The sequence below is a fragment of the Capra hircus genome, chromosome 24, assembly GCF_001704415.2.
Source record: "Capra hircus breed San Clemente chromosome 24, ASM170441v1, whole genome shotgun sequence".
NCBI classification, from domain to species: Eukaryota; Metazoa; Chordata; class Mammalia; order Artiodactyla; family Bovidae; genus Capra; species Capra hircus.
In genome coordinates this window covers 58483456-58507627 of record NC_030831.1, presented here as the reverse complement: position 1 = coordinate 58507627, position 24172 = coordinate 58483456, and the positions used below count along the sequence as shown (strand labels likewise).

Here is a 24172-nt window from a genome sequence, read left to right as displayed (position 1 = left end):
TTGCCCCCGGGGCTCCGCCAATCAGCGAGCGCCCTGTTGGCCGTCCGCGGCGCCCGCCCCGCCCGCTCGCGCGGGCCGCCGTCTCCCAGAGTCCAAGATGGCGGGGTCCAGGCGGCGGGGTCCCCGGGCCGCGGTGCGGCCGCTGCTCTGCGCTCTGCTGCTGTGTGTCTGCCGTTCCGCGGGCGGCGACGGCGCGGGAGGCGGCCCCGGGGCGGCGGGCGCCACGGACAATCCGTCGGCCCCTCCGCACCGCCGCTTCGAGTACAAGTACAGCTTCAAGGGGCCGCACCTGGTGCAGAGCGACGGGAGCGTGCCCTTCTGGGCCCACGCGGGCAGTAAGCGGGGCGGGCAGTGAGCCGGGAGGGCGGCGGGCGGCCGGCGGGCGGCCGGGGCCCCTCTGCTCCCTCCGCGCCCCGGGCGCGTGGGTCAGCCCGGATCCGCGGGCCCTCGTCCGCACCCAGTCCCCCCTCCCCTGCCCATCCCTGCCCACCCCTCCCCACCCCTCCCCACCTCCCCCCGCGCTCCCTTCTGATGCCCCCCGCTCGTTGTGTTCGCTCTCCGGCTCTTCCCTTTCTTCCTGCGCTCACTTGAGCTCGCTTCGAGGGGTCGCGTTTCACCCCAGCGCCGCGGCTCCGGGGAGACGTCCCGCGCCCCTGTCCCCCCGCCCTGATCGGCCCCCTCGGCCCTCCCCTGCTCCCCTCCGGGTCGGCCGCGGTTGATGCTCCACTTGAGTGTCCGGTGTCCCCTGACGGCTGCAGGGATGGCCCGTGTTGGCTTTAGAGCGATCTCGAAGTCTTCATGTCAGAGGACATGCTTCTCTTAAATTTGCCTTTCTCAGGGACGTCCGGTGGTCTTCGTATTAACACACATGTCATTTATAGCTAGGCTTGTTGCTTCATTTAATAGAAGAGGGGATGCGAGGTATTGATTGAGAACTTGAGTCTAGCACCGTGTACAGCTGTTTCATTTTTACTTTTTTTTTTGAATGTGTGATTGAAATAACCTGTGCTGAATGTTTTATTCATTTTGTGTATGTGGCACTGTTAAGCCCCGTCAGTGCTAAGAGAGCCTTGCTCCCTGCTTACATACGTGAGGGAAAACCTATCTGAAGGAGTGCTGATGTGTCACCGCTGCCTAAACGTGGCAGTTGGCGTCTGTAAACTGCTCAGCGACCATCAGATGCAACCTTTGAAACAAGTGGCAAATGCGTTTCTGTGGGGTGAGAAGCACTGGCACTTTGAATTCCATCTTTGAGTGTCAGTGAGCCAGTCATTCATGTAAGGTTTGTATACATTCTTTTAGATTGTCCAGGGCTTGAAACAAGATGTTTCATTTCTAGAAAGTAATTGCTGCTTTACAAAGCACACTTTTAGGAAGAGCTGTTTCCTTGAAATTAATGTGTAATTAAAAGGTAGAAATTTCAATTAGGCTTAATGACCAAGTCATTAAGTACATGGAGGAGAGTGCAATTATTCTGTTACTCCGCAGACGTTTACTGTATACCCGCTCCTCAAAAGCCTATTGCTGGGCATTTCTTACCGAGGTAGCCTTGGTCTTAGTAACACAGAGCTGGCACAGGCGTCCCAAACACAAGTGTGGCGGATTTTTGTTCTTCTTCTTGAAATGATGCTGAGTTTTTCAGTAGTGGTGATAAACGTGTTGATGTTTTTCACTTCTGCATTTCTCCATTGTCTTGTTCTTCTGGCTTTTTCTTGCACTCAGACCACATACATCAGCCAGTTAGGAATGTTAATCAACTGCTTAAATTAGTTACATTGACTTTCTTTTCAGAACTTATAACCAGCTGAGCTTTTCTGCTACAGGAATGTCACACGGCGTAACCAGCTGAGCTTTTCTGCTACAGGAATGTCACACGGCGTATCTGGGCGAGTGAAAATTGTATGGCTAGACTGAATCTGAAATGAGGAGTTCAGAACTTTAGCGGTGGCTTTTCTGTTGACCCTGGGGATCACCGCTGTGGTATCTCTTGCTTTCAGTATCACTGTAATTTTTACCAGCTGACGGTTTTCCTTAACTCCATTGGTCATTTTTCCCTTTTCATTTTGCCCTGAGATCCATTATTTGAAACATTTTTTCAATAGAGAAAGTTAAGATTTAATTTGTTTAATCTTAACAAATCCCTCTTACATCATCCCCAAACTAAGACCAAATCTCTGGTGTTTCTTTTTCTTAACTCGAATGTCCTTTTGTACCGTCGGTACATATCCTCGAGTCCATAAGGGCAAAAATGATAACAGCAGGTCATCAACCTTTAGAGCTCCCAGAGCTCTTTCACCTTCTTGCTCTGATTAGATCCCTAGTAGGTCAGGCAGGTGCTGGCTGTTTCATAGGTGAAAAACCTAATGTTCAGAAGTGTAAAAATTCTTGGCATAGGTTACATAGCTAGTGTCGGTAGGGTAGGACTCAGATCCGGCTCTTCTGGTTCTCTGTCCGGTGCTGCTTCCGAGAGAACTGCCCAGACCTTTATGTTCTGCAGGTGATGGTGGCAGATGGTGGCTAAACTTTCTAAAGGGTCTCAGCTTGTCTTTCCTGTCAGCTTTCCTACCTGTAAAGAGACAGTACGGTTATGTCCCAGCGTGGATGTTAGAATGTCAGAACTGGTTACTATCCGAGAAGGTGTACTCCAGTTGTCCAGAGTTGGACTGATTGATAGGTGCTTTAATAATTACCTAGTCCAATAAGGTGACGCATTGGTAAAGAATCCACCTGCCAGTGCAGGAGATGCAAAAGACATGTGATTGATCCCTGAATGGAGAAGATCCCCCGGAGTAGAACATGGCAACCCACTCCAGTATTCTTGACTGGAAGATTCCATGGACAGAGGAGCCTGGTGGGCTATAGTCCATGGGGTCGCAAAGAGACACAACTGAATGAGCACAGTCCAATAATAGGAATAGCTAACACTATTGAAATATTTATATGCACTTGTATAAGCATTTACATGCCAAGAAGTTGCTAGAGAAATGGAGTACCTTGCCTATGAGCAAACAGCTAGTAAGTGGATAGAGATACAGACCATCATGTTGGGGGTCTCTGTTCTCTCTGAGAATCTCCTGATGCTCAAGAACTGTTTGTTGACTGGAAATTCAGTTGACCCTCTCTGCAGAACAAAATATACATGCTCAGAATTTTGCATGTAACTTTTGGGGTGTATATAAATGATTGAGCCCAGCCCCTTCATTTTACAGTGAATGTATGGTGAGCCCGAGAGAGTGAGGGAATTATTTGCTCAAAGGCACACAGCTGAGGTGAGACTAGGAATAGGTCTCTTGATTCCTAGTGGTGTGTTCTTTTCATACTGTTTGAGCTTTTTAACATTTGTACACTGGTGAACAATACACCAAAGTTTTAAAAAGGAAAATGTACACATTTCTGAGTTATTTGAAAAAGATTATCATAAGAGTCAAATAGTTGATTTGCCTTTTAGCTATAATTTCTTCCCTCCTGCCCCTTGAATTTTTAGTGGTTAGTTGCAGCTTTAAGTTTTGTTTGTTTGTTTTTTGCAGAGAGATCACACTTTTCAAAGATAGAGGGGTATTAAAAACCCCTGAAATTTAAAAGTTGAAGTTGTTAGCATGGAATTTTTCCCTAACAAAATTACTATACAGGCAACTGAATTAAAGTTAGATCTCTTTAGGTATATATAACAAGTTTGTTGATGATTCATTGAGTTTTATCTAATTATAACTTAAAGCTTTTCTTCCCTGATTGCTCTTCTAGATGCTATTCCAAGTTCGGATCAAATCCGAATAGCACCATCTTTAAAAAGCCAAAGAGGATCAGTGTGGACAAAGACAAAAGCGGCCTTTGAGAACTGGGAGCTTGAGGTGACGTTTCGAGTGACGGGAAGAGGTCGCATTGGAGCTGATGGCCTGGTATGGTCATTTCTTTACCTTGGAAAATTTACATAGTTGCATATACCGCTAGTCTCTAAAGGTTCCCTGTTATATATTTACAGGCAGTTTGGTATACGGAGAATCAAGGCTTGGAGGGGCCTGTGTTTGGATCAGCTGATATGTGGAATGGTGTTGGAATATTTTTTGATTCTTTTGACAATGATGGAAAGGTATGGTTGTTTTCAGGACAGTTACCCGCTTTAAATGTATTTGCTAACAAAGTTAATCTGTGAGCAATATAATTTATTTGACACTTTGGTCAGCTTTATAGTAGAGGACTCCCTAAACTATATTTTAAGCAAGATGATGATGAATCTTTATGTAGCTGGGAATTTATAAATGGAAAGATAGTAGTTCATGATTTTTCTTATTCCAACTTGAGGTAACAATGGAACCTTAAGTCTGAGAACTTTTCAGGACCCACCTCCCCAGGCCCCTATTTATGCTTAATGGTTTTGAGGATCAGCTTGAGTAGTTTAGATGTAGGCAGTGAGACCAGTAGTGTTTCAGACTGTTAGTGTTTTTCATGAAAACGTGTGCATTGCAACTGTTGGCTCGCTTACTGATACCTTTTTATACATGGTAATCACTGTCTCTCTGATCAGCCTGATTTCTCTAAAACAGTTAAGGACAAAATGTACTTATGAACTGGAAACATAAACGTGGGCTTTAGCAGCCCTAAGACTGTGGTCTTTGTTTCTGCTGCTGGTTTGTTGATTATCAGAGGTCATTATTAGCCATTTAAAGGAGAGCCTTAACAATGAACTCCTCCGGTGCTGGGGCCGTGTTAATTCTCCTGTTACTAAGTTCCCTTAAATCCCACACTAGTTCCATGCTCACAGTATCCTAGGATTTTAGAGGTGTTAGAGAGCTTACAGCACACCCAGAATAGTCTATACTTCTTTGATTTAAGGCTTTAAAACAAATCCATTCTCCTTATTTTTAGAAAAATAATCCTGCAATAGTGATTATAGGCAACAATGGACAAATCCATTATGACCATCAAAAGTAAGTGTATTTTTTTTTTTACAGTATTCCGTTTTTTAGTATCTTTTAGGAAACCTTATAAAATATTTTGTTTCAAATCTGAACATTTTCTAAATGAAAAAGATTATTTTTCTTGAGGTGTTTTTTGTAACTTAATGGGAAGGTCTTATTTTACTTCGGTTTTGTTGTAAAGTTCCTTCTGTGGACCACCTCGATTTCAAACATAAAAATGTGTTGTTGTTAACCTGAAATTGTATAATACCTTCAAAGATTTATGAAACATTCCTGGCTCTCAGTGATGCAATAGCCATGTTTTTTCATCTTTATTCAAAGGGATCTTTAAAAAATAAAGTTTGGAGCCCTAACCAACCTAATGACTAAGCAAATTATGCCTCCTTATTCAGTCCTGGTATTGCTAAATTGAAAGAATTTTCAGTGGGTTACAAAGCTTCTGAGAGTTTAGTGTATTTATGATGTGTGTGAATTGGGCATGTACATTTTTAATTTTCACATGGTTGTGGGGGAATTACCTTTCAGCCAATCTATAAAATGCAAGAAAAATTACTTTACTGCCTTAGTGATGTTTAACTCTGGTAATTCATCATGACCACCTGTTGAGCAATTTAAACTAGAGGTCCAAGGCCTCCCTCTGGTGATTCTGCTTCAGCTGATTGAGGGCAGAGTTGAAGAGTCTGCGTTTTTTTAAAGCTCCGTATGTGACTCTGACTCTGCAGAGGAAGGGGACCACTGTCCCTTTGCCGGCAGCCACGCTAACATGGGCTCCTCGTCCAGACTCCTGACCCGAGTCACAGGGAAACTCACGTGTCCGCTTGGTGTCTTCTGCACAGATAGTTTCAGATATCCCAAACTTTGTCATAACTTGATATGGGTTTTGATCTTTCTGGAAATTAATTGTTTTAAATAGTGAGTTTTTAAAATACCAAGAAACTTTCCTAAATTTCTTGTCTTCCTTCCCTCACGCTATAGTGATGGTGCTAATCAAGCTTTATCAAGTTGCCAGAGGGACTTTCGTAATAAACCCTATCCTGTCCGGGCAAAGATTACGTATTACCAGAAAACATTGACGGTAAGTAGAGGGCAATGGCACCCCACTCCAGTACTCTTGCCTGGAAAATCCCATGGATGGAGGAGCCTGGTAGCCTGCAGTCCATGGGGTCGCTGAGGGTTGGACACGACTGAGCGACTTCACTTTCACTTTTCACTTTCATGCACTGGAGAAGGAAATGGCCACCCACTCCAGTGTTCTTGCCTGGAGAATCCCAGGGACGGGGGAGCCTGGTGGGCTGCCGTCTATGGGGTTGCACAGAGTCGGACACGACTGAAGCGACTCAGCAACAGCAGCAGCAGCAGCAGCAGTGTGCTCGTAGAGACAGCCCAGGGAACAGCACTCTAGTGTGTTTCTCCTGTACTTCTTCATACTCCAGTATGCTCCTCGTTCTGATGGAAACTCAGTGCATTTTAAATGGGTACTGTTCACATCCTCATCCGCGCTGCTCTGCGAGAACAGACGTGGCTTCAGAGCGCGGTTCACGTGTCGCGTGTGGTCACGCGTGGTGTGCTGTCAGACTCGACAGTAGGTGTGCGTTTAGTCGTGAATGTTCTAGGCGTGCTGCTGTGTGCCTCGCGAACAGGAGACAGGCCATCATCTCCAAAGAGCGTGTCTAATGGAGGCGACCGTATATAACACCGTGCTGCGTGATAAACGCTACAACACAGATACCATTCGGGACCCAGAGGTCAGAATCCTGAAACCCTGCCAGGAGGGAGGTGAAGGTCAGCAGCAGTTTCTCAGAGTGGAGCTGCGCCTTGAAGGAGGAGGAGAAGCCTCCCAGCTGGGGGTGCAGAGTCCAGGCCGAGGAAACGGGCATCAGAACTGTTGGAAGACTGGAGAAAGGCCAGTAGTCGGTCTGGCTGGGGGAGAGAGGAGCTGTGGAAGATGAGGCAGGAAGCGTGGCAGCGCTGAGCCTCGGCCGCCTGGGGCCGTGTGTTCTGTAAGGAGCAGGAGCGTGGAGTGAGCAGGTTCCAGTTCAGGACGCTGACTGAGGCAGCGGTGGTCTTCTAACGGTGTTTGTGAGAGAAGCGAGAAGCAGGAAGGTTGAGACTGACTCTTAGAGGGCCGCATCTGTGTGACTTGGTCCTGTACATGCGGTTTCTCCCTTTTTTTCCTCCCAGTTTCGTTGAGATGGGATTGACTCACAGCACCGTAGAAGCTTGGAGTGTGTGGCATGATTTGACTCACACACACCACGAAGTGATGAGCGCAATAAGTTCAGTGAACATCCATCACCTCATGTAGGTAGAAAATGAAAGACAATAGAAAAAAATGTCTTCCTTGAAAAGATCCAGCCTGAGAGTGTTCATTTTTTTGTTAGGTTAAAATTTTTTTATTAGATCCTATTTCGTGCATGATTTCCAAACTGAGATCAAACTACACGTGTTAAAAAAAAATAAAATAGTAGTGCCAAAAAAGAGTTTTTTACACTAAGACTTGGTAGTATTCACTTCTCCAGCCACTTTGATGTGTGACATCTGGCCGGGTTCACTGTGCTTTCGTGTTGTACGTCGCATCCTTAGTGCTTATTTATCTTGTAACTGGGAGTTTATCCTTTTTTTAACTGTCTTCATCCGGTTCTCCAGCCCCATCCCCCTGCCTCTGGTTTCCGTCAGTCCAACACTATGAGTGAGTTTGTTTTTCGAGTAAAATTGACCTATAACAAACACTGTGTCAGCTCCTGGTATACAGCGCAATGGTTCACCATTTCTGTACATTTCACAATGATGGCCGAGGGAGGGCTGGTTGCCTGGTGCCATACGCAGGGGCCTCGTGACCCTGGCTGTCTCCCCTCTCTGTGTCTCACACCTGTGACTGTTTGGCAACTAGAGGTTCTTCCTCTTAATCTCCTGCCCTGTTTTCTCTCCTCCCCCAATTCCCTCCCCTCTGGCAACCACCTGTTTGTTCTCTGTATCTGTAATTCTGTTTCTGTTTTGTTCTGTGAAATCACAGGGTCCTTGTCTTTGTCTGGTTACCTAGCATAGCACCCTCTAGGTCTGTCCGTGGTGTTGGAGGTGGCAAGACTTCATTCTGTGGCTGAGCAGTATTCGTCTGGTTTACCTAGCATAGCACCCTCTAGGTCTGTCCGTGGTGTTGGAGATGGCAAGACTTCATTCTATGGCAGAGCAGTATTCGTCTGGTTTACCTAGCATAGCACCCTCTAGGTCTGTCCGTGGTGTTGGAGATGGCAAGACTTCATTCTGTGGCTGAGCAGTATTCTCTCGTGTGATCCATGCGTACCACATCCTTACCCATTCGTCTGTTGAGTATCTCGGTTGCTTGTGTATCTAGTCTGTTGTAAAGAAAGCTGCAATGAACATGAAAGAAGAAAGTGAAAGTGTTAGTCTCTCATTTGTTCATTCGTGTCCGACTCTTTGCAACCCCATGGACTGTAGCCTGCCAGGCTCCTCTGTCCTTGGAATTCTCCAGGCAAGAATACTGGAGTGGGTAGCCATTCCCTTCTCCAGGGGATCTTCCCGACCCGGGGATCAAACCCCAGGTCTCCTGCATTGCAAGCATTCTTTACTATCTGAGCCATGTAGACGAATTGAGTTTGAGGTAATATTTAGGTGGACAATACCCAGCAGGCGGGAGATTCCCTGGTGGCTCAGACGGTAAAGCATCTGCCTGCAATGTGGGAGACCCAGGTTCAATCCCCGGTTCGGGAACATCCCCTGGAGAAGGAAATGGCAACCCACTCCAGTACTCTTGGCTAGAAAATTCCATGGATGGAGGAGCCTGGTAGGCTAGAGTTGATGGGGTCGAAAAGAGTGGGACACGACTGAGCGACTTCACTCGCTCACTCATACCCAGCAGGCAGTTAGGATAACTAAGGTCACTACTACTCCTTGCGAGCTTTGCTTTTTTAAAGATGCCGTCAGTATCCATCTGGTCACGTAATACTTATAAGGAAAGGATATCTTGCTTATATTTTTCTTTTCCCTGAATCATGAGCTAGCCTTGTACTCCTTTGTATAAATTCAGAAAAAGACAGTCATTTGGGAAACTTTACTGGCTCAGTCTTAAATTCCAAACTGATTTGGAGACCTCAGAATAGAGGCAAGTGTCCAGTCTGTTATGACTAAGTTAGACTTGCATTCCACTGGAGTTGTTATACAGTGTACATACTGTACAGTTTCACGGGGGACATCACTAGGTCATGCGTACCCTCAACGTAGTGGAGCCCAGACACCAGCCGAGGCAAGTACAGACCCAACACTTGAATTCACAGATCCCAGGGAGGCTCTCTGTACAGCCCCACACAGAGAGGCCGTCAGCCCTGCCAGCAGTTCCCGAAACAATAATAATCCTGCAACACGTACCCACAAAAGAGTTCCATAGTCAGATAAGGTTGGTAGGGCTGTGCATACAAGCACAGATTGTATTCAGAGTCAAGATTCTAGGAAGTCCTGGAATAAAGAAGCCTCTGTTAAGCCACTCATTCTTGAGGCTTACTGGACCGTGGGTGCTCTTTCCACCTAGCGTCTGTGAATGTCTGTAGAGCCAGCGTTCTGAAGGAACCATTTTAGAGAGCCTTGGCGGGACGCCGGCTGTGGCTCGGCGGTCCCAGCCCTTGTCTGCTGTCGCTTGCTGTGACACGCCCCCGTCCTCTACCTGGCAGAGGCATGCTCCTTCCGCTCGTTCAAGATTTCTCTCCCTAAGGATCTGTCTCTCTCAAACTCTTTAAGTGTTTTTTCTATCCTCTAGTGCTTATTTTTTCTTCCAATTTTATTGAAATGTAATTCACATGCAACACTGTATAAGTGTAAGGTGTACAACATTATGATTCGAAGCTGGTGGCCCTTTGACAGTTATTAGACCAGGTACAGAGATCAAATCGTCCTAAACCGACTGCGTGAAATTCATTTTTCAAGGTCTTTTTAAAAAGCTCTAACCTGCAGTGTGTCTTTCTAGGTAATGATCAATAATGGCTTCACACCAGATAAAAATGATTATGAATTTTGCGCCAAAGTGGAAAATATGATCATCCCCGCCCAGGGGCATTTCGGAATATCTGCTGCCACTGGAGGTCTTGCAGGTAAAACCTCGCCGTCTTCTAACATTCAGAGGTTGTGAACTGGTTCTTACTAGGAATCCTGTAGCTTGGAAATGGGTAGCGTTGTTTACTTTTAACCTTTTGAGACAAGTTATAACCTTCCCATGATCGGTGGGGCCAGGCCTTTGGTCTCTTGGGGCTGCTCATTCTGTAGGCTTACAGTTGGCTGGGGGCTGCACACGATGATGTCCATCAGAGTACCAGTCTGGGTGCGGTATTTTATAGTGAAGGAGACGTGTTTAAAAGATAAATCGCCGAGTGTTTCAGGACTCTGAGCGTTGTCACAGCACATCTAAATCAGTTTGGTAGCCTGAGGAAATATTACTGGGGACTGAACTCTAAAGATGTGCTTACCATATCTTTTTCATATGTGGTGATAAATGAACTTATTGTTAGATGTTAATAGCATCTTGTGTTTGTACTGTATAATAGTCTTATTATTTCCAAATATGTGAATTTTTCATTTCAACAGCACCGGGAGGGAGACAGAGAGGATAGATCATATTTACTCTATTTTTAGGTGGCGTTGCCAAATCTTGGATTAAAGGGCTTTCTAAAGATCACGTGGCCAGTAAATCAGACCCAGGCAGGAGTTGGTCTGGATGTCTGTCCCCTGGGTCCAGTGCTCTGTTAGTGCTGTGTGACTTCTCGTGTCGCCCGCCCCGCCCCGCCCCGTGGTGTTTCAGTGGTCTTTCTAACCTGGCTATGTATCTAGATCTCCGTAAAAGTAGCAGAAAGCAGAGATTCCCGCAGTTGAGGTTCATGTCTCGTTTGTGGGTGTGATACTAGCCAGGATGAGTATGGTAGTTCCACGTTAAGAAGTTTGATCTCTTGGCTGTTTTTAGCTCAGCCAGCTAGAAATATGATTTCAGGTGAAATAAAATTGCTAGTATCTGCTGTACGAGGGAAACAAACACAAAAGAGGTACGGAAGAGTAGTTGTACTGTCTAATTGAGATAATAGATAGCTTTGGTAGTGAAAGGAGATGCTCTTAGTTAACACCAGGACAACATGGGTAAATCGGGACTCCCAGTAAGCCAGGACAGAGCGGTGTCGTGTTTAAAGCAGGAAAGTAAGACTAGGGGTGGTGAGTGTGTAAGAAAGGTTCAGAAACAGGTGGGAGCAGGAAATACCTGAAGGACAGGCTTCTGCCTCATGTGATTGGGACACAGTCCATGAAGGAGATTTGTGGAAAAATAAAGGAGGACCTTGGTGCCGGGAGGAGGAGTTTGCGCTTGTTTTGACACTTCGTTTGTTTGGTCTTCCCTCTATCAGTTATTAAACATCCATAACACCTTAAACACAGCGAAATGTTCTAGTTTAGGATTTAAGAAAGTAAATTCTTGCTTAGTTCTAATATAAATCTTTCAGATGAACTTTTGTCGCAAATTTCACAGAGCACCATTGCCTTTATGAAATTAGAGCTAATTTTCACTATTCTAAAGTCAGAGATGGCTATAAATTCACAACCGTAAAAGTGATCAACTATGGAACTTTTTCAGTTTTGTTTTTTTTTTTCTTTAATTTGTAGACGACCATGATGTTCTTTCTTTTCTGACTTTCCAATTGACTGAGCCTGGGAAAGAGCCAGTGAGTATACTTTTCTCAGAAAGCTTATTTGTAATTTACTGGTGTTGCCTCATAGCTGAAAACTTGAGAAGATTAAGTCAGGTTCAGATCTTGTCTCCTAATGATTGCTGTTATGACCTGTACAAGTTGTTTAACGTCCATACACGCCGTTCCTTCACTAGTAAAACTGAGACGCTTGGGTTGGCCACATTGACGTTGTAAGCATTAAAGGCAGAGCACTTCTGGCAAGCACTCAGTAAATGGTAGTGGCTAGTATTATTTTTTTGTCATAATATTAATAGCCAGAGTAAATTGACCTTTCAGCTAGTGGTGGAGTAGTTAATACGAAAAAAGGAACATATATTGAGGCTTATTACTTTCTTTCTTTTTAATTTTTTTTTTTTTAATGATCTATTCTTAAACTCCAAACAAGCCTACAGTCGATAAAGACATTTCTGAAAAAGAGAAAGAAAAGTACCAGGAGGAATTTGAGCACTTTCAACAAGAGCTGGACAAAAAAAAAGAGGAATTCCAGAAGGACCACCCCGACCTTCAGGGGCACCCGAGTAAGTCGGAGCTGGGCCGTCCTCGCTGCAGCGACGGTCGGCCCTTCTGAGTCCCCAGTGCGTCGCTCGTCTCACCTTTGCACACTTGTCTGTCGCACTCCAGGTGCTTCCTGGAAATGATGTTTAAACCAGTCTTCAGTCTCTGAAGGGCTGGAGGTCGGTGCTTTTACCTGGAAGAGTGTCGCTTAGAGAAGCGGGCAGGCGGCAGCCGCGCTGGCGTTGTAGTTGAGACTCATTCATCCTTGTTGAATGGAATTCCCCAGGGTTGGGTTCTTTCCTTTTTAGTGGCACACACTTACCTTAGTTGATAACAAACCTAGTACTTGAAAACTGGCAGAGTAGTGAAGTGATTATCTCCTCTTATTACTCAGACAGAATTCTGGGACATTAAAGGTTGAAAATTTTGAAATATTAGTCTAAGCTAGTGTGACTGAGCACGTACATGGGCCCATGGCACGAACAAGATAAGGCCAAGTAGAATGACTCTATGATATGCTAACTTTTATGGTCTCAGGTCCCCATCAGCACAGATGATCAAGGCTGTATGTAATAAGGGCTTCCCTGGGGGCTCAGTGGTAAAGAATCTGCCCACAGTGCAGGAGTGTGATCCCTGGGTGGGGCAGATCCCCTGGAGCAGGAAATGGCAACCCACTCCAGTATTCTTGCCTGGTAAATCCTATCGACAAAGGAGCCTGATGGGCTGCAGTTCACAGGGTCAGAAAGAGTCGAACATGGCTTAATGACCAAGCACGCACACTTGATGAAGCCTGGGGCCAGCTTTTGAACTAAGTGGTCTGTTAATCTAAATGATTGACAGTGTTATTCAGATTTAATGAAGATAAAATGAAAAATAAATTTTATTTTTTCCTTGGGTTTGTTTTAAACATCACATATGATTTGTAAGTATATCCTGAAGCGTACTGTAGTAAGTGTTTGAATGAAGTTCTCTGAATTCAGTGTGGTCATAAATAAGAGGAAAATTAAACCTGCCTTCAGCTCTGTTTCTTAGTCTTTTATGTGAGTAAAATGCACAGATTTTAAGAGAATAGTTTGATAAATTTTGACAAATTTTAACCGTCACTCAGATGAATGTGTAGAATATTTTTATTGCCCCAGATCAAGTCAGCCCCCTTCCCACAGAGACAGCCACTATGCTGATTCCTATTAAAAAATTAGATTTGTTCTGCCAGCCTGTAAATAGATTCATTCTGTGAATAGAATCACACAGTCTATTTAAAAGAGAAAATAATTTTTAGATGAAAAAATTCAGACCTAAGTGATAAACACTCAGCCATCAGAGATGACGAAAACGATTAGTAATTGAATCACGGTCAAATCTGTCGCACGCACGTTTGTAACTGGAAGGATCGTAACACTGTGTTGGTGATGTTCTTCGTTTAGTGGCGGGGGGGTACTTTGGTCACTTACAGTAATTCGAAAACCATGTATGTGTGGGTGAGTCTAATAATGCCTTTTGATCTGTGGTCACCTTTTCAGCGGATGAGATATTTGAGAGCGTGGGAGACCGTGAGCTGAGACAGGTCTTTGAAGGACAGAATCGTATTCACCTTGAAATCAAGCAGCTGAACCGACAGTTAGATATGATTCTCGATGAGCAGAGAAGATACGTCTCTTCCCTGACAGAGGAGCTCTCTAGGAGAGGAGCCGGAGCCCCAGGACAGCAGGGGCAGGTGAGCTTGTGAGGCCCGTGGATGTGCCTCAGTCAGGGAAGGTGGGGTGGCGGGGCAGCAGGGAAGGAAGCAGGGGCGATGCCTGGGTGTTGGCGTGCGCTCTATGGAGTGGGGACCCTCGGGCTGGCTGGTCATCTTTTGTTTTTCCTCCAGACCTTTCAACAAGAACTGGATACTGTTGTGAACACTCAGCATGAGATTCTGAGACAAGTAAACGAGATGAAGTAAGTACACAAAGTCCCCGTCTGGGTGCTATGCGACACCTTTATCCTAAGCTCATGGCCTCTCTAGACATGTAGGCATGTCACTGCTGTGAGATTCCTCCATGGGTAAGAATCACGTTCTGGGTTATTTCTAAATAGGGAATGTAGGGTAGGGACTTTTCATATTTAGCAAACAAGTCCAAATTTTTTTATTGTTCCCAGCTAGAAGAGAAAGCTTTAGCGTTCTTAAGGGGGGAAAACAATGTCAGTCACAGTTGTTTGACAGCATTTGTGCATTTGTAAAATACAGAGGCACGTCCCAGGTGGCTCGGTGGTAAAGAATCCGCCTGCCAGTGCAAGAACACGGGTTCGATCCCTGGGTCGGGAAGATCCCCTGGAGAAGGAAATGGCAAGCCACTCCAGTGTTCTTGCCTGGAGAATCCCACGGGCGGAGGAGCCTGGCGGGCTACAGTCCTTGGGGTCACAAAAGAGGCGGACAGGATTCAGCAACTAAACAACAACAAAATATAGAAAGCATATAGGTAGCACGTAGCAGTGCTGAAAATAGCTAGAGGAGTGAGCAAGCGCGGTGTCAGGGCTGTAAGACAAGCGCCCCTGAGGCAGGGACTTCTTTGTGACGGAATGAAGCCATTCTGAAGGAAGTGTGTCACGTACGAGTGCCTCTTTTTCATTCTGTATTGTACTGTGAGAGAGACTGTGTGGTGGTAACACTGAGTGATAGGGTTTTTAAAAGGATTCACTTAGCAGATGATTAACAGCACTCAGTGCCTGAAGCGGAAAAACAGCCAGCATGCCACGTGTCGTAAGCTAACACGTTAGAGAACTGTCGCAACCTGTAGTACAACCCTTGGCAAACTAGAGTGTTAAGGCGAGTTCTTCAGGACTGGAAAATTCAGCTGAATGAGGTTAAGCAGAGGGTGATCGCATTTAACACTGAGAGATTAAAGCCAACTGCAAATTTGTATTTCTTTCAGTCGCACTGTTTGGTAGTTTTGAAAAATCTTCAAGTTTTTTGAACTCATGATTAAAACATGTACGATGCTAAATGAATAAATTATTTTAGAAATAGAAACCAGACCAGTATAGCATTTTTTTAATGTTTTGATCTAATTTTAGACATTGTGGAAAATAAAGGACCTCCATCCATCATATAGAGCCCGTGTATCCCTCACTTAACTTCCTGATGTTAGCACGTTGTGTAGCCGCAGTACGATGGTCAGAACAAAGAGGTTGGCGTTGGTTCCATACTGCTAACTGAACCAAGGCGCCTACTCAGACTTCACCAGGTTTCTACCAATGCCTTTTTCGTTGGAAGATCCTGTCCAGGCTGTATGTTGCATTTAATTATTTCTCTCTTGACCTCTGCAGCCTGAGATAGTCCCTCTCTCCTTGTCTTTTATGGCCGTGGCAGTTTTCAGGAGCATTGGTCAGTTCATTGGGCCGTTCGGTTCCTCAGTTTGGGTTTGTCTGACACTTCCTCATGATCGGATGGAAGTTCTGCACTTTTAACAAGAATGCAGCCCTGCGTCACGTTCATGATGTTGATACGTCTTACTACTGGTGATGTTGGCTGTGATCATTTGGATATTATAATTTCTTCCCAGTTTCCCTTGGTGGTTAATAAATACATATTTGGGGAAAAATACTTTGAGTATATTTGTATCCCTTAAACTCCCTTTTGTATTAAGAAACCACGAGATTATCCAGATACTTTGGATTTTGGTTGGTCTGAACCAAACACTGCAGGGTTGATTTTAGCCTTCCTCCTTTCCTTGCTTGAGCATTCTTTCTCCAGCAAGGAGTAATCTGGTTCTTACTATCTGCAATGTATTTACTTATTGGTTCAGTTTTCGTGTGTGCACAAAGTATATATAAAGTGATTTCAAATTATTGAACCATATCCCTGTAAGAAACACATTTACTGATGGGTTTATATAAAGCTCCTTTTGCCTCTAGTCTTACAGTATTTCAAACTCATGTACAGTTTGCTCAAACTCATGTCCATTGAATCAATGATGCCATCCAACCATTTCATCCTCTGTAGTCCCCTTCTTCTCCCGCCTTCAGTCTTTCCCAGCATCAGGGTCTTTTCCAGTGAGTCAGCTCTTCACATCAGGTGGCCAAAGTATTGGAGCTTCAGCTTCAGCATCAGTCCTTCCAGTGAATATTCAGGGTTGATTTCCTTTAGGATTGACGAGTTTGATCTTTCTGTCCAGGAAACTCTCAAGTCTTCTCTAGTACCACAGTTCAAATTCTTCAGTGCTCAGCCTTCTTTTTGGTCCAACTCTTACATTTGTGCATGACTGTTGGAAAAATCGTAGCTTTGACAATGCTCACCTTTGTTGGCAAAGGAATGTCTCTCCTTTTTAATACACTGTCTAGGTTGGTCATAGCTTTCCTTCCAAGGAGCAAGCGTCTTTTAATTTCATGCTTGCAGTCACCATCTGCAGTGATTTAGGAGCCCAAGAAAATAAGGTCTGTCATTGTTTCTGCTTTTTCCCCTTCACTTTCCATGAAGTGATGGGACCAGATACCATCGTCTTAGTGTTTTAAATGTTGAGCTTTTTCACTTTCCTCTTTCACCCTCATCAAGAGGCTCTTTTAGTTCCTCTTCACTTCCATTTATAGTATTGGTTTTAACACAAATTATTTCATATTCTCTGTGCTTAGACAGCCTTTAGTAAAAGATGAAGGCATAATAAAGTAGTTTTTAGAAGTTATTTTCCAATTTTGAAGACAATCTTTTTAAATACTTGTTTGTTTTTTAATGTCCTGTTGCATTGAGCATAGAAATGTATCTACCCCTTTGACATCTGTGACATCCTTCTAGTGATTCTGCTGTCTAAAGGGACTTTCTGTCTCAGGAACTCCATGAGTGAAACTGTCAGACTGGTCAGTGGCATCGCGCACCCTGGGCCGGCGGCGGGCGTGTACGAGACCACCCAGCACTTCAACGACATCAAGGAGCACCTGCACATCGTGAAGCGGGACATCGACAGCTTAGCGCAGCGGAGCATGGTCGGCTCTCCTTTCTGCTCGTCTGTGATTAGTTATCGCGGTCTGCTTTTAGGAAGGACGAACATGCATGCTACTCACAGTATTTTAACTTCTAAGCTGATGCAGTGCTCACTTTTAGTATTCGGGGTAGAATGACTCCATCATGGCCCAGGTGTCCGCGTGTTCCACATCACGCGTCCATCGCCTACTGAATAGAACTCTTTAAAAAGATACATTTGCGTTTCCAGTTACTGGGGTCATCACAACCTCAGACTTTTTTCTTTCTACAGGTTCTCTTTTAAAAAACATGCCTCTGGTTTTCAGTAACGATACCCTTTAACAGCTTTGAAAATGGTAGATGTTTCTTGACACGCCCGCTGGTGAGACAGACAGACAGACACTGAGTATTTCGTGTTTCTCTCCAGGCTGTTTAGGAAGTGCAGATCTGAAACTGGCTGACGTACAGCAGCTTTCTTTAGGCAAGAGTTTTCCTTTTTCCAGCTACTTTCCTGTTTCACTTGGTTCATTTTTTTCAGTTTTGTTTTATTTTGTTTTCTTTGCTTTTTTAGGGTTTTTTCTTTTTTTTTTTTACTGTAAGTGCCACTTATGTTTTTGGAGAGAGGCAGTAAATATTAAAGATAGGGAGAAGGCAATGGCACCCCACTCCAGTACTCTTGCCTGGAAAATCCCATGGATGGAGGAGCCTGGAAGGCTGCAGTCCATGGGGTCGCTGAGGGTCGGACACGACTGAGCGACTTCACTTTCACTTTTCACTTTCGTGCATTGGAGAAGGAAATGGCAACCCACTCCAGTGTTCTTGCCTGGAGAATCCCAGGGACGGGGAAGCCTGGTGGGCTGCCGTCTGTGGGGTCACACAGAGTCGGACACGACTGAGCGACTCAGCAGCAGCAGCAGCAGCATATTTTTGAAGTTTAACACGCGTAAGAGACAATATTAGGAAACGGGCCTCTGGAACTTTTACGTTTTTTCTTATTGATTGGATTTGAAAACCCTTGTGAAATCCACAAGTGCTCACAGCATCTGCCTCTTCCCTTCCAGTTTTTAAACATGGTTCAGCAGTCTTCCCGCTGACCGTTTTCCCTCCACCCAAAGCATTGTCATCTACTCCCTAAGTTGTGTCTGAGATTATTTCCCCCCAGCTTCAGCTTTTGTTGCAATGGCCAGGTTAATGCTGTGGGTAACACTTGTCCTTCAGATGTGAACGTATTGAGAACAACCAATCTTAGAAGCTGTTTTGTCTGGATACCTTGATGAAATCTTTCCCCAGATTTTAATTTTTGATACTTGCTTATAATAGAAGGAATACTCGTGTAAATGGAAAAAGTTTTCCCGAAAAACTAATCAGTGATGTTGAACGTTAGGAGGTTGGGGTGGATGAGCGCTGAGAAAGGACGGTTCTCTGTGGGCAGTTGAGTGTAGGGCAGCTGTGCTCAACTGTCTGAACCGGAAGCCCCCTGACAGCGGCGGGGCTGCCGTGGGTAGTCACTGCGGCCGGGATGACGGGGGTGTCCCAGGGTGGGCTCCGTGACCCCCAGGGACGGGGGCCTCACGGTCACTGTGATGGGGGACGAGCCGGACGCTGGGAGGTCAGTGACCAGGGGCAAGAGAGGGGGAGGCCTCCCCCATCACCTGCTCTTTCAGAAGGTTTTGGTTGTGAAAATGAAGAGGGTGTTTATGGGGTGAATAAATGAAAGTATTTGAGTTTATACCAAGAGTTTTATAAAGATTTCACATTTATTTCCTTTTCCGAAATACTGGTTTGACTGATTCTAATAGAATCTTTTTTTCCTCACAGCCATCAAATGAAAGACCAAAATGCCCAGAATTACCACCATTTCCATCATGTTTATCTACAGTGCACTTCGTCATATTCGTCGTGGTGCAGACGGTGTTGTTTGTCGGTTATATCATGTATAGGTAAGTCTCTGAAGTTTGGTCCGACATGTTTCTGTATTTAATTTGAAATACTCAATAAAGGTATCTATTATCTGTAACGGAACTCTGACTACCTATAAAATTAGGATCGTACGAAGTGGACGTTGTGTCCAGAATATTTCGGTTCGCGTGGGCCTGCATGTGGAGGACGTGTATCTTCGTGTATTTCATACTTGAAAAGGCATTTTTAATTTTAAGCCGTCCGTTTCATTCCACTGTAAAGTGTACAGAACTTCACAGGTGGTTGCTTTTTCTCTTTTTCCTTAGGACTCAGCAAGAAGCAGCTGCCAAAAAATTCTTTTGACCTCCATTTTCATGTGTACATCATGTATGTATGTACAAAATGTCTTTTTGAGGGAATTTAAGTATTTAAATTGCTTTTTAGTCTAAATTATTTTGTATAAAATAACTGTTTAAACATTGACTTAAGAATAAACCTTAAAGACAACCACATGTAAATTTGTGCATAGTACATAAATCTATTTACATTTCAGTGAATTTCTGGCCAGTAGAATACAGCCACTGCACAGAACATTGATAACTCAGAGGGTTAAAAAACAGAAAGGGGGGCCCGCATATATGAAAGTAACCCGTAAGCCTCCGGTGTTGGAGGCTTCTGTCTTTAGCATAAATGCCCTTGCCCTCCTGCCCACAAAGTATGAGGTCTGAGAGCTACCCATCCTGTTTATTTTGTAACCAAAGTCTTTTTTTTAAGAGGTCAGAATTTCCTGCTCCAAGACTCAGTGCTGCAGTCCTTAAATCTAATACAGCTCCCTTTGAAATCAAGAAATATTTTGTCTGAGTGTTAGGATCTGGGTAGTAGGATTCAGAATGTTTATTAAAGCATTTTTTTCCCCTTCTGGTCATCAGTGATATATTTCACTTTTAAAGGAAATTTGGGGGGAGAATTAAGAACTGCTCTTTGCCTGAAACCATTTAGGTGAGAACATTCCTCTGATAATGGTCTTTATGGGTCTTTTACCTGGTGAGGTGTTCATTTCATGATTGCTCATATTCTTGAATGTCTGTGTTCCAGTCAAGTCAGTTCAAAATTACGAAACTCACTCTGCATCTGTATCTCTAAATTCACCTCAGATGGCACGTTCTGAGGACAGTTTAAGGGCACAGCACCGACCACTGCGTTCAGATTGACATCACTCCACGCAGCTTGGCGTTTTTGATGCTGCGTATTAGTCGAAATCCAGAAGGCAGGACCAGAAGCAGTGTTAAAGTTTCTGAAAGCAAACTCTGAAGAATAGTGTTATTACTTCTGATTTCTTTGTTTTAATGCCAGAACTAGGGGTATTGTGAAGCACGTGTTAGTAAGCGTAACCTTGAAATGTCAGGCTGGGAGGAGTTGCTGTAGTCTATACATAGTCTAGGTATTATAGAAGATGTCTGTAAATGACATTTAATTTAGTTTTCATAGCTGATGTAGACTTCAAAATACTCTCTTACTTTCCCTTGTCTAGCTAGCTAAAATGATGCCTTTCATTTGTCATAGAACTGAAAATAGTGCTGGTTTGTAAATAGTACTGTTTAATTCTGCACAGCTTTCAGAAATTTGCTCTGAGTTGTTATTTGCTGATTGGACTGACTGCCTAAAACCCATACAGAGACTCTGAAGAAGTCTGCATTAGAGCAATAGCTAACCAGTACTGCATGTGCAGACAGCGCTAGCATTGCTTTTTATGAAGCATTTATCCCAGACGCTGAACAAGAATATTTTATCGATCACTCACACACTTACGACCACTTCAACATAGAACTGCTCCACAGGTATTTTTTTTCTTATAGTGTTAACATGTTGCAATTCATATTTCAGAGACATCGTCATGACAGAATTTACTCTTATTCCATGAAAAAAAAAATTAATACTTTCAGAAGAAGGTTTCAGTTGTAGACTGTGAGACTTGGAAATCCTCTTGAGATGAAAAGCTGCAGAGTATCCAGTATTATAAAAATCCAGAGCCACGTGTGCCTGAACTTTAAGGGATATTAGATCTATGCAGTATACATTTTCCAGGCTAAAATTCAAGAGGAATTGTTCCAATCATTTCTGATGCAAGTGAAGACAGCTAGGACAAAAGAGCATACGCGTGAATCTTTCTTGCTTTCTTACTAATTTAATTTGCTAAAAAAAATCACTCAGTAAGACGGTTCATACAAGTTGTTATTGTTGGAAATTTGGTTTGTTTTCCTCAAAATCACTGACTTCAAGTAGTTCATTTTAAGTGTTTGCTATGTGGGAAAATCAATCACTGCCAGGATTCTCTCATTTCTGTACTGTTTTATAGAATTGAATTTTAACTTCTCTCACACCAGCAAGTATTTTACAGGTGCCTTGGATTAAAACAAAGTTGATTTTACAATTTTACTGTAAATCTTTGTGCTTCTGCCACTTTAAGAAAGAAATGCAATTGTATAATGGTTAATACTCTTATTTAATGTACCTTTTGTGTTCTGAGTGTTTGAATGTTTTATCCGGCCTGAACCTTTACTGTGAGGGCATGGTATTCTGTCATGTAGTAAAGAGACATCAGTGTTTCTCAGAGTGAGAAACACTGTGAGCCGTCTGAGTCCCGGAGCGCTTGTGAAGAACGCAGATGCCAGAGCACCATTCCCAACCACCTGCATCAAAACTCAGCGGTGGGAGCTGCAGAGAATCATTTTCGGCAGGTGACTCTGCGCGCACTGCTGTTTAAGAACCACTGAGGGGAGGGGTGGTGAAAGAAACACAAGTTTGTGTAGTTTTACAGCTGAGCTGAGAGCTAGCCTAACACTCTCATTGTCAGCAACATGAGCAAATGTGACTGATTCTTTATGCTTAGAACGTATTACTCAACGTTCTCTTCACCGAAACTCTTGGTTTATCAGCAGCTACAAACTAAGCCCAGGTTGCTGCCTGGGGCTCTCAGTACTTTGGCTGACGGCTCTTACAAAATCACCTTCAGATCATGGTCAAGCCGTGGAAACCCCCATCTTCGAGTCTGCCTGCTAAAGCGTTTGCTTTTCCTGATTGTGGTTTTTGTGACATTTTATCTCAGACAGTTATACTTTTTGATAACTTGGGGAAAACAAAAACTACTTGAATAAGGGATTGCCTGACCCGCTGCATTGCAGAGACACAGTCTTTGTGAAGAACGTGAATGACAGTTGTGAATATTAAGATGTGATTATCTTCTTCCTGTCCGTGTGCTCATTGCAGGGAGATGGTGAACAAATGATTATACTGGGGATTTTTTTATTTATGAGATCTAATGTAAAATCACCACTTGCAACTTTTTAGATCTGTATGTTGCCTGTTTAATATATGCTTTTAAAGTTTAAAAGGGTTTTCTATCCATTGTTAATTTCAATTAGGTGACAGTTTGTCGAGTGTTTTTTTTTTTCCTGATTGTTAATTTGATGCTAGCTGGAATTCAAAAGATGACATTGACCTTATTCAAATAAAGAAATATTTTAGTAAACTTACCTTTTCCTTCATTGGTCTCAGATAATAAGTTATTTCCCAATTATGTTATGAAATATTTTAGTAAACTTACTTTTTCCTTCATTGGTCTCAGATAATAAGTTATTTCCCAAGTAGGTTATTTCCCAAGAAGGCCCTGATCTGTGATGGTGTCTCATGCGTCCTGTGCTTTGCGTTCTGCCCTAGGTGGCCCACCACCTGTAGAGTCAGTACACGCAGGCGTAGAAAGAGAATTTAAAACTGCTATGGATAAATGCTTATCCTTGCTGGTAATGAAAAATATGAAATAATTAATACATTTGATATTTTCATCTTCAGTAACCAAACATTGGTAAAAGTGTGGCTAAGCTAGAACTTTTAGTCATTACTAATGGGAGGTTTTTTTTTTAATCTTTTCTTTCTTTTGGTAAGTAACATTTAACCAAGTAATTCCAATTCTGAGAGTCTGTGTGCTATGAAAAAAGAAAGTAGAGCTTTAGTGTCAGACAAATCTGAGCTTAAAATCTTGGCTTTGCCACTTCCTAAAGATGGCCTTTGTTTTCCTCATACTCTCTCAGGGTTGGCAGCTTGTAAAAGGTGGTCTTTTATAAGTGGTTTCAGAAAATGGAAACTAGGGTAATGGGCCCTTTTGCTGTGAGCACACAGAAAAGGGCTTCCCTGGTAGCCCAGCTGGTGGAGAATCCGCCTGCAATGTGGGAGACCTGGGTTTGATCCCTGGGTCGGGAATATCCCCTGGAGAAGGAAAAGGTTACCCACTCCAATATTCTGGCCTGGAGAAGCCCATGGGGAGTCCACGGGGTTGCAAAGAGTCGGATATGACTGAGCACCTTTCACTTTCAGTGTAAAATTAAAGAAACTAGATGGGTTTGAGTATGACTGATTCATGTTGATGTTTGGCAGAAACCAACACAATTTGTAAAGCAGTTATCCTTCAATTTAAAAAAATTAATTAAAAAGAAATGAAATTACGTAGCTTTGAAAGAAATCAGAGGAAACCAAAATCTTGGTCACTGAGCCTGCTTGGGGAGGGGTGGTGGGAGCTGACACTGTTGGGGCACTGGGGACATGGCCACTGGAAAGATTTAGGATTTTATTCAAGAACAATGAGGAGGCTTTGGAAGGTTAACAGCTAGTTTTCCCTTTTCACCTGGGGTGTTTATTTTCCCTTTCTGGAAGATTCCACTCGATGGCCAAGTGGAAAGGCCATTGGAATAAACTGAATAAAAAGTTTTAAAGACATGGTGCCCTTTTCAATGGAATTAACTTATGGGAAGCGAGTGAAAGGTCTGATTTCATAAACAGTCCCAGGCAGTGTTCGCTTGTCACCCTGGTGTGGTTCTCACCTAGGAGTTTCTGTGATGCCCAGCACCTCCCTCCACCCCCTACCCCCCATCACACACACACACAAAGGACTGCTCAGGGTGAAGTGGCTTCACAGACTGGCTTTGGAGTTCAGAACTGAGACCCTCACTGTTCAGATTTCCTAATTCCTAGTAAAATGCAATTGTAATCGTTTTATAATAAATCTAATAATTTAACAGAATAACATAGATTTTTATCTTTATTGTTTTGCTTTTAAAGATTATCCTTTTCTTTCGGAAATAAAAAGTGTCTTTTAACATCATAAAACGCCTGTAAGGAGAGACAACAGACAAACACAGACT

At 43.6% G+C, this 24172-nt stretch overlaps 1 protein-coding gene across 2 annotated transcripts; it reads left to right on the top strand.

Annotated features, from left to right (window-relative positions):
* On the top strand, positions 67–22510 carry LMAN1 (lectin, mannose binding 1). 2 transcript variants are annotated; one of them, XM_018039620.1, is made up of 14 exons: positions 67–335; positions 3742–3896; positions 3980–4087; positions 4864–4925; positions 5892–5991; positions 9892–10015; positions 11565–11623; positions 12036–12168; positions 13666–13859; positions 14013–14083; positions 16948–17101; positions 18897–19018; positions 19304–19364; positions 20862–22510. In XM_018039620.1, exons 1-13 carry the CDS (start codon positions 98–100, stop codon positions 19338–19340), a joined length of 1557 nt encoding a protein of 518 aa, XP_017895109.1. In that variant the 5' UTR covers positions 67–97; the 3' UTR covers positions 19341–19364; positions 20862–22510. The 2 variants fall into 2 exon arrangements, with proteins under 2 accessions (XP_017895109.1, XP_017895108.1); XM_018039619.1 differs by having other exon boundaries at positions 19304–22508.

What these genes read in the sequence shown, in the direction of transcription:
- LMAN1 (XM_018039620.1), top strand. Translation starts at nt 98, where the DNA reads ATGGCGGGGTCCAGGCGGCGGGGTCCCCGGGCCGCGGTGCGGCCGCTG. An exon ending in ATTACCAGAAAACATTGACG is followed by an intron (nt 5,992 to 9,891) that starts GTAAGTAGAGGG and finishes GTGTCTTTCTAG; the next exon opens with GTAATGATCAATAATGGCTT. An exon ending in GCTTAGCGCAGCGGAGCATG is followed by an intron (nt 17,102 to 18,896) that starts GTCGGCTCTCCT and finishes TTTTCCTCACAG; the next exon opens with CCATCAAATGAAAGACCAAA.